The 12,398-nt window shown below is 24.1% G+C and overlaps 1 protein-coding gene across 1 annotated transcript; it reads left to right on the forward strand.

Moving 5' to 3' along the window:
- The first annotated feature begins 1,344 nt into the window (after nt 1-1,344).
- Nucleotides 1,345-9,929, forward strand: LOC101513147 (patatin-1-Kuras 2-like). Its single transcript, XM_004515283.4, has 8 exons — nt 1,345-1,582; nt 2,609-2,805; nt 3,687-3,852; nt 4,477-4,623; nt 5,215-5,505; nt 6,218-6,393; nt 9,170-9,273; nt 9,684-9,929. The coding sequence occupies exons 1-8, from the start codon at nt 1,400-1,402 to the stop codon at nt 9,749-9,751; spliced, it is 1,332 nt and encodes a 443-aa protein (XP_004515340.1). The 5' UTR covers nt 1,345-1,399; the 3' UTR covers nt 9,752-9,929.
- Nucleotides 9,930-12,398: the final 2,469 nt, after the last annotated feature.

Raw genomic sequence — 12,398 nt, forward strand, 5'->3', positions numbered from 1 at the left:
TTTTAAAGTTTATTTTTTAAAATATTATTAAATTATCAATATCATAAATATATAATAAAAATATTAGATTGAAAATAATATAAATAATATTAATTAAAAAATACAATTATAAAAAAGTTTATTGAAAATAGAAAAAGTCATCGATAATTTTTTAGATAAGAGTCAATAATTGTAGAACGAAAGAGTATATATTTTCTCTTTATCATTCAATAAAATTTAAAGTTTTATTTTTTTTTAAAACTTCTATAAACTTATTTTTCTTTTCTATTTATCATTTCCGATCACACAATTTCTTTTTATTTAATTTGATAAATACAACTCATACCACTTTTAAATTCACACACATTTCTTTTAAAATTGGGATATATAAATATCTTTGAAATTAGCACACACTTTTGTTTTTTTCAAAGTCAAAAATGATACTTTATATTTACCAACACTATTATATTTACAATTTGTAAAAAACAACACTATTATATTTACAAAGAAAAAGTTCGACACCAAAACTTGAATTAAACAAAAGATCCAACTATCAAAACACTACTAATTCTCCTATTCTTTAAGACCAAACCTACATTACATACCCAAAGCATGACGACAAAAAGATAATATAATGTATCTTTTAACGTCAACAAAAATACTAACACGGTATGCTATGGGATTTAGATTCTGTTCATTGTACTTTTCATTTAATTTTTTGTCTATTTTCAATTTCTACCATTAAACCACATCATCCACTTTAAATGGTTGATTTCATTTTTTTAAAAAATTGAAAGAGTTTCAATTGAGATGATCCATTTCATATGCTATGACTTTATTATTGATTATATAATCCACCAATTTGCTTGTATAAAAATAAAAATCCACCAATTGTTCTACGAATAGACATGCATATTGCACTAGAAAATATTTAATTGACATAATCAACCATTTAATACTCGATGACATTGTGTCATATACTTAATTATGAAAAAGCATCAGTAGAATTCACATTCTTAATTATGTTGTCATATCTAAAATATCACATATTATTTGCAGTACAACATAGTAAAATTTGAGTTTAAATTTTCACTTGAAAAAAACTTATATATAATATCCAACACACTTTAAATATTATTAATTTCAGTGGAAGAATTTTATGAAAGACCAAAATATTTAATAGAATATAGTACAACACATGCATGCAATATGTATTAGTATAATATATCCGTGTGCATAAGCCTCGATTTTATACAAGCAATAATTACCATTTGTAAAAAAAAATTTGGAAGGTATTGTTGAATTTTAATATTTTCATCATGGACATATGCCTATAAATACCCTTCCCATTTGGAAGAAAAAATATAAGCACTTTAAATTGTGTTATCTTTTGAATTAGCATTAAGAGACAATATATATAATGGGTGCTTTTAATTTCATTTTATTTGTGTTTGTTTTTGGTAGTCAAGTGATTGGTGGATTGAATACAAAGCTACCACCTCCTTCCTATGGAAATACAATAAGCATTCTAAGCATTGATGGTGGTGGTATTAAGGGCATTATTCCTTCCACTGTTCTTCAACACTTGGAAAAGGCTCTTCAGGTCATTCATACAAAAATTAAACTGTATTTTTCTTAATTAATTTTATTTTTCATTTTTGGATTGATAATTACATATATATATAAATTTTTCCCCCTTATTTTTGTTAATCAATATTTCATACCAACATAGATGTCATTTTGTATGAGTAGTGAGATCCCATAAGTTAGAGCTATCAAAAAAGTCTGAAACCCCTAAGCTCCATCTGAAAAATCTTCTACTGAAAAAAAAAATTTTAGACTCTAACCTACAAAATAATTATTTTTATGGGCATAAGTGAAGAGACTAATGACCTTCTTTTTTTGTCAGTTGAATTTGTTTAAAAAAAATTCAGTAGAAAAATAAAAAAAAAAGTTTATATTTAACTTTTTTTAAATAAAAAATTTCCAAAAAAATAAGATTAAAGATTCTCGAAACAAATCAATTTTTTCTTTTTTTTTTTTTGAAAAAAAAAATATTACGAAAAAACTCGATTATTATTTGAAAATTTAAAGAATAAATATTATTTTAAAATTAATATCGAAAAAGTGAGATCAAAAGACCTATTTAATTCACAAAATTTTAAGAACTTCTTTAGCCATAAAGTTTTTTAGCCATAAAGTTTTTTAGCCTCTATATTATGTAAACTAAAGTCAATAAATAGTAGACTTCTAAAATTGACTCTTATACTAACACGAACTACTTCATTTAAAGCTTTATCAACCACAAGATGTGTATAAATTCATCTTATATGTGTTTTTTGGTGGTTACAAAATTCAAAATAATATATCAATATTACATGTTATTTAATGGCTGAATTTTTATCTTACTCTCAATTTAAAAAATAATAGAAATTTAATTATTTTTTTATGTTGATGGATCTATGTGGGAATACTCTCTCCATACATCCTATTCTGTTGACATCCCTAAATGATAGTTACGACAAAATGTTAATAATATTTTATACAAAAAAATATTAGTTGTCAAAGTAAAATAATTTTACACCGTGAGGTACATAAACTCTATAAACATTTTGATTTGGTTGACTAGATTGTGTCAAATGATGAAAAAGCAGCACTGGCAGATTATTTTGATGTGATAGCTGGGACTAGCACTGGAGGACTCATTGCTGGATTGCTAGCTTGTCCTAACCCAAATGACCCTTCTCGTCCTGCCCTTACTCCTCTACAAATCTTAAAGTCTTACTTTAATTATGGTCCTTCTATATTCAATCAAACTACAGCTAGGTATTTCATCATATTAGATCATCATGCACTTATATAATTTATTTGATACAAGTTGTCAATGGTCACTATATTATTTTGTAAATTTAAATTTTTAAGATATGCAAACTTTATTGACAAATTATAATTTGAACTTTATTGAAAAAAAAAAATTGGTTTTAACTATGTGGTTCAAATAAGAATGAAAATATAATGATCTAGAGTTTGGTCAGAAAGTAAGTAAAACATAGTAAAAAATTGTTCTAACTAGAAATGATCTAAGCATGATTTGAACTCAAGATCTTTTAGATGATTATTTTTTAACTGAAGCTCATTAACTACTTGAAGTGAATCATTTGATATAATTAGCAAGAGATCAAATCTTTCAAGATCACAAGAGATTTGAACATTACACAACAACCCAAACCTTAAGACATTATAAGTATATGGGTCACGTCTTTTATATATACAATATTTTGTTCATTGATAGTTGATGTGAGACTTAACCACTCACACATGAATCCAACAATGTTAGATTTGGTTAAATTAGGGATTTGAAGAAAGTCTCACATTGCTTGGAATTGTAAAAGAAGAAGGAGCTCAAAACTACATATATGTGAAATGCAGTTTAAATATTTATTTTAAAGAGTGTAAGTGTATTGCGGATCGTGAGAGTTTGAGACAAAGTTTATGCGTTGTATCAATTTTTACATAATATTCTTCTTTTGATTGTCTTAAACAACGAGTCATGGATTTTTTCTTAGTTTACACATTATTTTGTTGTATTAGTTATGTTTATTTATTTTTCTCTATTTGTTTATTTTCTCAATAAATTTCCTTCTTAGGTTTGAGAGAATACTCTTCTTAATATATTGTTCTCTAATTGATATTAAAAAACATTGCAGTGGTTGGAATGAAAATTCCACACGTCCGAAGTATGATGGTGAATTATTACATAGCAAAGCACGTGAGATAATGGGAGATACAAGATTACATGAGACATTGACCAATGTTGTAATCCCAACCTTTGACATCAAGACAGTTCATCCAGTATTATTCTCAAGCTTTAAGGTCAGCATATATTTCCATAAGCATATTGCATATAATGACACTTTTTGTAAAAGAAAAAAAAATTATCCATGTGCATAACACATTTTCTAAATTAAAAATTTTTATTAATTATTATGAGCGAGGATAAGTAAAATACTTATAATTTAAAAAAAAATTATAAATACCACCTTAAATAACTCACACAACTGCGATCTTTTGATTTAGTTCAGGTTCAGATTCACACAACTTAACAATATCGACTAATCTATTTCTCTTAAATGATAATTTTGAAAAGGAGGAAAAATTATTCTTCTTAATTCTTGGAAATAGTAGTAATTTGTTTGGGTACGTAAGACAATAAATTAATTTATTAACGAGAGTATAAACGATACTCTTTCTGTTCAAAAATATAATAACATAAATTTAAAAAGTTGATGTATTTAATTTAAATTTTTAGACTAAATACATTAAAAAAAAAATTTTGTTGAAGAATTGATATTCATAATTCGGTACGGAATGAATAGTTTAGAATATATACAAATAAAAATTAAGAGTCATTTTGAAGAAGTTAAAGCTTATGATATAATCTACTTAAATAAATGATTATATATATTTGTGATTGTTTGTGAAACTTTTCTCATGCAGTTGAAAACAGTTCCTAGCTTAGATGCAAAATTGTCAGATATATGCATTGGGACATCAGCTCTACCAACAAAACTACCACCATATTACTTTAAGAATGGTGACAATGAATTCAATTTAGTTGATGGTGGTTTGGATGCAGCTAACCCGGTAAGCTAATTATGTATCACATTTATTAATAGAAAATTAACTAATATTATGGTGAATATATTGATGTGTATAAGGTTGGTTTGATTCGATTTTAAGAGAAATTTTTTTTTTTGAATTAATTAAAAAATAATAATAATTGATTCTCGACTTTTTTTTAACCATTTACTCAAATCAGTTGAGTTTTCTACACATCTGTAGTTGATTAAATTTCTTTTGCAAGTAGGTTTTAAGTTGCTCTATTCGAATGGTTTATCCATTTTTTTTAATTTATACTATTAAAACAAGTAGAAATTAATATATAATGATTAAGAAATATGTGAATGCAATATATTTTTTAATAAGACCACATTGCTAATATAATATGAAATAAAAAATAATAATAATAAAATATAATGATTTGATTCGAATTTTGGTACTGAACTTTTGAATGAAGTAAAATCGATAATTGAAATACTAATATATATATTCGGTTTGATTAACTCAAACATAAAAAAAAAAAAAAAAAAAAGTGTTTCAACAAAAGTTACAAAATTTCATGTTTGTATGAATACAAAGAAGTTTCACACAATAAAAAATTGTGAATGTATTTAGGCATTGGTTGCAGTGAGTGAAGTAATACAACAATTGAATGAGAAGAATTCTGATTTCATTCCTATGAAGGAAAATGAGCCTACCAAAATAGTGTTGTTGTCCTTAGGATGTGGAACAATAGGGGACACTAAAGGGATAGATGCTAATACTGCAAAATCAATTCCAGCAAAAGATTGGACATCCATTGCACTTTTAGGATTAACTAGTGCTCCAGGAGATATGAATCAATATCACCTTGCATCAATTTTCCCAGATCATCCATCTTCAAACAATTACTATCTTCGAATTGAGGTACATTATTTGCACCTTGTTAGGTTGTGGGATTTAGAATAAGTTTCTCTATAGTTTTTATGTAATATATAATATTTGTATTTTAAAATAAAATTAATAGTATTAAAAAAATATTTGTTTCATATGAACTGTTAATATAATTTTTTTAAATTGTTATTCAATTACAACCGTTAAATTATTAGAAATATTTGACTTTTATCGTAAGTTTATATAAAATCATGATATCCATGAATTATTATAATGGACTGACGGTAGAAATTTTCTTACATTAACAGTGTATGACAATTAAAAAAAATTGTTAACATAAATTGCTTGTCATTTAGTTTTTATATTTAAAAAAAAAAAATCATCTCTTCCTATAAACATAGAAAAGTTCCATAATTTATTTTCATACATATCTTGTACAACTTTTGTGTTGACAATGACGTTAAAATATATTTTGATTTAGATAGAAAAATTCTTCGGTTTTTGTTTTCACCGCAACTTAGTAATTGTGTTTAGCCATGTCCAATTTTGCTTTTGCACTTAATATAATTTTTTGCTTCAAAAGAACTTACCAAAATATAATTTTTACAATAATCTTTTTTAATTTACTTTTTTACTAATTACTTCTTGAAAGTGTACATTGCTTGCACAAATTTCTTTTGGGTGGTTATTTTATCTTATTTCATAAAATTAAAAGCTATAACATTCGTTTATAATTAATTGGTAGGAGTATAACTTGGATAAATCCATGGGCCTAGCTGATAATGTAACCCAAGAAAACATGGATAATCTTGCACAAGTGGGACAGAACTTGCTGAAACAACCTGTTAAGATCCTAAATATAACTTCTTTTGTCCCTTATGAAAAATCAAGTGAAGGTACAAACATTGAGGCTCTTCAGAGGTTAGTCCACTTTAATATTTTGTATAAGTTCATTATGCGTACTTAGATAACATAGATTTCTTCCATGCTTAATTAATAGTAGAAATAAAGTACATATTAGATTTCTAAATTAAAGACTAACTTTAATCACTTATACCGATTTACTCTAAAATTGAGACTATATTGATGTTTTTTTAAACAAACATAAAAAGAGCGTAAAAGTAACATAATAAATATCTCAATTGCATTAACACTATTTGATTATCACCTATTATTTACAGTACTATAAGAATATATTTATGTGACATAGTCAAATACTAAATCATATAGGAATTAATTTAATGTATTTCATTTCTTGTAATCATGTGATGACTTATTTCTCATATAGAAGCCCTAACTTTAGTCCAATGCCGTTGCAAAATTATTGTGGTTAAGGTTTATTTTATTGGACTCAAATATGTAAAATACAAGTAAACTCAAGTTTTATCTATTCTTATTTTATAGGCTAAATACCAAATGTGGTCCCTTAACTTAATTTCAGTTAACGTTTTAGTCATTTATCTTTTTTTTTTTCGATTTGATCCTTTATTTTAATTTTAAGTGACAGTTTGATCTTTTATATTTTAAAATGTCAAAAATGTTATCCTTATTTTTTGTATAAATTTAAAAAGTTCATCAAAAGTTTCAAACAAAACCCATAAAATTAATTATCATCCTCAATATAATGCAATTTCATCAAATTCATAATTTAAATCTTTAAATAAACTTGTATTTTCATCTCTAACAACATCAAATAAAGAATGACAAATGAGTTTATTTGAATATTTGAGTTACAAATTTGATGAATTTTGTTGTATATTAAAGAATATAACTAATTTTATGGGTTTTGTTCGAAAATTTTGATCAATTTTTGAATTTTTATAAAAAAAAAAGGATAACATTATTGACATTTTAAAACATAAAAGATCAAATTTTCAATTAAAATTAAAATAAAGGACCAAATCGGCAAAAAAAGAAAAAAAAAGATAAAAGACTAAAACGTTAATTGAAATTAAGTTAAGAGATCACGAGTGGTATTTAGGCTATTTTATATGATGAGTCGTCCTTTTTAAATGAATCTTGTAACAATTAGATATCTCTTGTCGATATTATATTTACAATATCATAAACTCAATTTGTAGTGAAAATAAATAAACGGTGATATATATTTCTCCCTTAAATAAGGGATTCAATTATCGCATAAGAAAACAACTTGCTAATTTCTAATAGAAAAAAGGAGAAGCGAAAATATCGTGAAAAATAAAAGGATGTACAAATCTAGATAACATATTAAGTGATTGAGTCATTGATTTGTTTAGTAATTGAATCACAGCAACAAAAAAAAAAATATTAAGAGAATTAGTCTTAGAATATTTTATACATAGCTTAATCTAGCTAGTTTCCCTTTTGTTGCATAGATAATAAATTGGTAAATTTAAAAAATAAAAGGATGTATATATTTATCTATCTACTTGTAGAGCATACAATTTTATAGTTAGTTTTATATCATTATTCATTACTCTATTAATTACGCCTCCAAAGGATTTTTCTGTCAAGTTCTTACTATTTATTCATTATAATCAAAACGAATTAAAGAAGTATAAAGAGTACTTTAACTCATTATAATTACATAAAAAGTAATCAACCAAAGGATTGATAGACCAATCCAAAAAGTAATGTATAAAAACATAAATATTTTATACTTCATTTATTTCATGTTAAATGTCACATTTGAGTTGTGCGCATTTCTTAAAAAATATATTTAATTATTGTCTTGATCTCTCTATTTTTACTAATTTACGGAATTGATTCTCTTATTTTGAAAGTCGATAATTTTGGTTCTTTTATCATATTTTTGAACTAAAAAAAATCATAATTTGATATATTTTAAATGACGTGGTATAAGATTTCATACTATATAGAACTATCTAGATATATTAATTATTCATATGTTATTAATTAAATTACAAAAATAAAATTAAATTCGAAGTTTTTAGTTTAGTATTTAAAAAATTTGATTGCAATTTCATGGATGTTAATCATTCTACATCATATTATCACGTATCAAATTATTTAAATAATATCACATCGCTAGTTTTAGTCAAAAAATCCAAACGAGGGACAAAAAATATCATATTTTAAAATAGATGAATCAATTTCATAAATTGGTGAAAATAAGAGACTAAAACTGCAATTAAACCTAAAAAAATACTATCTTATTTCCTATATATAGAAGACTAACTTGATTGACTCACAAAAATTAAAAAAGTTAATTGTAATATTAAATTTATTGACAATTTGAATTGTTTTATTAGTTTAACCTTAAAGAGAGAATTATCTTATGGTTTTATTGTAGTATTTATTATAGATTGCAAAAAAAAATTATAAAAAAGTTAATAAATAAATAATTAATGCATTTAAAAATTTAAAAAAAAAAAAGTCTTATCAAAAAGGAGAAAAAAGAATAGATGTTATATTTTGAGATGGGGACAATATTAATTAAGTTGACTTTAATAGTAAAATTAATATCATCTACTAAAACACTCTCATTAATTGTACTTACTAGAGTACTTAAGTGGAGTGAAATTGAATAAATAAAAATATATAATGGAAAATAATAATAAACATTGCATTGGTATTTTAAAGTGATAATTATTTTGAGATAGAAAATTACAAATAAGACACTTTTATGATTTTTATTTAATAACTCAATAAATAGAAAAGGCTAACAATGTGACAACTGTGTTATTATATGCAGATTTGCTGAGATTCTATATAATGAGAAGCAGCTGCGTTTGAAAATGAAAACCATGAAAAAAAGTGAACAATATTCATTGAAACCCTTACTTCTGCTTTTGGGATGTAAGTAAATGAATAAGAAATATGCTAAATTTAAAGTACATTATCTAACTCTTTTTGACATAGAATTTTTAATTGGTTGAAATTTAATGGGTCTATTGAATTTATTAGTGTATCTGAGATTTGGTTTACTTGACTTATTTAAAATTCAACCAATAAAAAAAATGTGTGTCGAGAAGAAAGCAATAAAAAATGTGTCTTGTTAGTAATGCTCTTTCATACACATTGACAAAAATTAATAGCATATAAATTTTTTGATGTAAATATGATAAGATTATTTTATGAAATGCTTGTGTTTAAACTAACACACAATATTCACCTCAAAATTATATATATAGTATGTAGAAGTAAATGAATATATATTCTATTCTCCATTATAAGATTTTGATATTAATCAAATGCATCAATTGTAGTGTTTCCTCTTCTGATTTGGGCGACACCAATGTTAAAAGGATTATCAATAAGACGACACCAAGCTTGAAACGATTCTTGTTTAAATTAAGGGGCACCAATGCACCAAGAGGAAGAATACCTAAAGCAAAATGATTTTAAGACCCTTGGAAATCACTTAAAATAAAGTTGAAGTGTGTGTGTATATATATACTACCTCTTTTTTTTTTTTTTTTTTTTTTTTTAAGGAACATACTCTTTTTAAATTTTCAAAGGAATAATTATTTTTTTATCAATATATACTCATAATAAATTTACATCTTTTTATGCAATCAAACAGTACATATTATAATGAAAACAATAATTAATTATCGTAATTTTGTGTATGTAGTTCTATAGTTAGGGACAAGTGGTATATGTAATATGTAATAGAAAAATAATGTTTAAATCAAATACATTAGTTACCCTATGAAACACGACCATGTTGTCTATGGAAGATAAATATTTCAACATTAGTTTATCACCAACAACATTGAGGAAGCCCATTAAATTAAGGAGAAAGAAAAAAAAAACAATGTTACTTGAATAGATTCAAATAATGACGTTGGATCTCTTCTTCAAATGTGTCTACAACAATATCTCAACGATATATATTCAATATATGAGATATAATAACGGTAAAATTAATGACATTAAATATATTCGATATATGAGATATAAAATAACGCTAAAAATAATGACATTAAATTTCAATTGAAAAGTGTTTAATTGTTTGAAGGTAGGGCTGCCCCAACACGTTATGAGGCCTAAAGCGAAATGATTAGATAAGGCGTTTTCAAAATTTAATAAATAAATTATTAATATTTTATTTAATAATTATATAAATTTTTTTAACAAAATTAATGACATTTTTAAATCTATTTTCTCTATATTTTTCAAATAATAAAATAAGACATTTCAACGGTTATACGGCAACAAGCACTCATGTAAATTTTTTCCATATTTTAGTTGAAGAAGAAAAGAATGTGTATAGTAACTCATGTTAACAATATGTTCACTATTTATTTCATGATCTCTCAATTTATAACTAGTATTTCTCATATCAATTTTATCTCATGATTATTCAATTTATAATTAATATTTCTCTCATCTCTACTGTTTTAATTAACCAATTTAGTATTAAATAATTTGTAATAAAAACAAAATATTTTATTTAATTTATATAAAATTTTATCAAAATTAGTTTTAAGAATATTAAAATGTGAGGCATTTTTCATAGATAAAAAAAATATTTGAGGCCTTTTTTTAAGTAAAAAAATTTATTTTTTAAGGATACCTAAAGCGCTTGCTTCCTTATACGGATTATATTAAACAATTGTCTTGTTTTTGGTTCATTTGTAGGAAAAAAGGTTTAAATTGATTGTATTAAACAAAGAGTTTAAAAATATATATTTAATTTTTATAAAATATTTTTCTCTTCAAATTTAACTCTTACAGAAAAAATAAAAAAATAAAAACATCAATTTTTAATAATGTAGTGATTTCCAAAACTAAAAATCAATTAAAGATAATTTTGTAGCAAACATGTTAACCCTTAAATAAATTGAGTGTACCGGAAGAATATGAATATCTCGCGTATAATTTCTATTAGCTTGTTCCAGCCCTTTTGGATAATGTTTGTTACCAGTTTCCGAGAAAGCTTGTTACCGGGTTGAAAATGGAGTTAAGTGGCGTGTCCTCCTCGTTAAAGAAAAGAGTTTATATCTTCATAACTATAGGTAAAATTATGAAAAAATTCCTTGGAAAATAACAATGATAGCAAAAGTTGGAATCCACATCATACAAGTAATTAGAATATAATGGCAATCGGAGCATACCATGTTAAATATCACTCCAGAAACAAAAGCTTTACAACACATCAGAACAAAAGCTTTAAAACACATCAGAAACAAAAGTTATTGAAAATCTAGTTTGATTGAAATTCCGGATGAAGTGTAGTCGATTAATGTATTAATTAACCAAGATATTATATAAATAGAATCCATAAAGTTTGTTCTAAAATACTATCAAAGTTTAATGAAAAAGTTTAATGAAAGTTGTTGTTATTAATATAACTTTTTGTACAATATATTTGTTGTCTCCTAAATACTACACTCAGTACCAAAAAGACATTTAATAATGGTTTAATTTACATGATATAATAATAGTTATATCAAATGTTTTATATTTTAAGAAATTTTCTAGTAAAACTTTCTTTATCATGGTAATATGTAATGATTTTATCAAGTAAAAAGTGTGTTTCACAATTATAAACAAATTGAAATAAGTTTTTAATTAACATAAAATTTTAACAATATATCGTTTATAACTAATTTTCAAATTATAATTTTGAGAATGTAAAAAGAGAACATAAAATTCATTTAATGGATCAAAATTTAAATTTCGTAAATTTTTATTTGATACATTAAAACATATTTTGATTTAGACAAAAAAAATTGCAATTTTTCGTTTTCATCAAAACTATCTTTTATAAATGATCATAATTATCTTTTATAAACTATGATCATTATAATTATATATTAATGAAAAATTAATAGTGTCTATTTCTTTTTTATTTTTGGTGAAAAAATTTCAATTTCTCTATTATGTAAGAGAAATTTTTAATTAACTTTTATAAATGTATTTAAGAAATACATTATCTTGAATTTTAAAAATTTATCGCATTTGTTTAATATCGT

This window comes from Cicer arietinum, chromosome 7 (assembly GCF_000331145.2).
Source record: "Cicer arietinum cultivar CDC Frontier isolate Library 1 chromosome 7, Cicar.CDCFrontier_v2.0, whole genome shotgun sequence".
In the NCBI taxonomy this organism is placed as follows: Eukaryota; Viridiplantae; Streptophyta; class Magnoliopsida; order Fabales; family Fabaceae; genus Cicer; species Cicer arietinum.

Bases quoted from the DNA above. Each gene is read 5' to 3' on its own strand.
- LOC101513147 (XM_004515283.4), top strand. From the start codon at position 1,400: ATGGGTGCTTTTAATTTCATTTTATTTGTGTTTGTTTTTGGTAGTCAA. The intron at 2,806-3,686 runs GTATTTCATCAT...AAAACATTGCAG, and splicing joins TTCAATCAAACTACAGCTAG to TGGTTGGAATGAAAATTCCA. The intron at 5,506-6,217 runs GTACATTATTTG...ATTAATTGGTAG, and splicing joins ATTACTATCTTCGAATTGAG to GAGTATAACTTGGATAAATC.